General features: G+C 31.2%; 1 protein-coding gene across 1 annotated transcript; it reads left to right on the forward strand.

Moving 5' to 3' along the window:
* The first annotated feature begins 526 nt into the window (after positions 1-526).
* Positions 527-1234, forward strand: LOC131624279 (uncharacterized protein At1g08160-like). The gene has a single exon (XM_058895230.1). It carries the CDS (start codon positions 539-541, stop codon positions 1148-1150), a length of 612 nt encoding a protein of 203 aa, XP_058751213.1. The 5' UTR covers positions 527-538; the 3' UTR covers positions 1151-1234.
* Positions 1235-1552: the final 318 nt, after the last annotated feature.

Below are 1552 nucleotides of genomic sequence, written 5' to 3' on the forward strand. Positions count from 1 at the left end.
CATATGAAATTTGTAATCCTTTACTTTATACACATTAAGTAGTTAGATTGTATTTTATTTTAATCCTATGCAATAATTTTTACTTTATAGTTTCTCAATCCACCCTCTTTATTATTTTTTTTCAATTAAGAAACATTCTTTTACTTTTATTATTTTGGGTTCAACCTTCATAACACAAGCAAGAAAAGCATCATCTTTGCAAATTTGTGGACAACACTTTTCTCATCCAAATTAGATACTCTCACTTTACAGATAATAAGGACTCAAAAAAAGAAAACATATTATAAATTTCCATTTCAATATAGAAAATTGACACTTTATACCGACACCTATATAACTTGCAATAGTATGTTACCATATTTATTGTAACTGACACTTGAATCTCAAGTAAAGAACAATCTCTTAGCATCAAGAATCTCATAGATCTCTTGAGTTTCATGCAAGAAATTCTCAAAGCAAAAAAGTGCAAACATGTTATACATATATAAACATCATTTGATTTTCTTCTTCATTCATATTTACACTAGCCCTTCAAAAAATGGCTCCACCTCTCACACAATCACAATCTCAAGCAACCAAAACCAAACCAAAAACCTCAATCCTACGTTATATTGCTATGATAATTTTGTTTTTGATAATTCTTGTTGGCATAGCGGTTCTCATAATTTGGCTAGTCCTAAAGCCAAAGCATTTGCAATATAGCGTCGAAGATGCTGCAATCCATAACTTCAACTTAACCGATGCGGATCATCTCTATGCAAACTTCGATTTCACAATAAGATCAAACAATCCGAATTCGAAAGTTTCAATATACTATGACTCTATTGAGGTTTCGGTTCGATATGAGGATCAAACCCTAGCAACAAATGCGATTCAACCGTATTTTCAACCGCGTAAGAATGTTACGCGGATGCATGTGAGGCTAACCGCTCACACTGTTGCGCTCTTTGATTCGGTGCCGAAGGATCTCAAGCTTGAGAAAACTTCTGGGGATATTGCGTTGGATGTGTTGATTAGAGCAAAGATAAGGTTTAAGGTTGGAGTGTGGAAATCGAAACATCGGGTTTTGAAGGTGTTTTGTTCTAATATGTTGGTGAATTTTTCTAAAGCTAAGACTTTTGAAAGAGAGTCTTGTGACGTTGAAATGTAAACATGCATGCAAATGGAGAAACACTCTATGAAGACTTGATAGTAATTTCTATTTTTCTGAATAATGATGTTATTATTATTTTTATTTATTTTTTTGGTTTTTCTTTTCTGTTAGTTTTATGATGATTTTTTATATGTATTTTCTGAGTTTGATTTTAGTGATATGATTTTTCTGTCTGTCAGTATATTATTGTAATACTTCTTATGGGTTCTGGGGTTTTTATGTTGAAAATTGAAAGAAAGTAAAATTGTTATTATTCATCCAAGTTATATTGAAAATTGAAAGAAAATAAAATTGGCTATTATTCAACTAAGTGGTGTTCTAATTATAGGTAACATTTTTTTTTAATTCTTGAACATTAATGTTGGATGGTCACAAAGTACACATGATGAAACAAAGGGC

This window comes from Vicia villosa, linkage group LG1, assembly GCF_029867415.1.
Source record: "Vicia villosa cultivar HV-30 ecotype Madison, WI linkage group LG1, Vvil1.0, whole genome shotgun sequence".
NCBI classification, from domain to species: domain Eukaryota; kingdom Viridiplantae; phylum Streptophyta; class Magnoliopsida; order Fabales; family Fabaceae; genus Vicia; species Vicia villosa.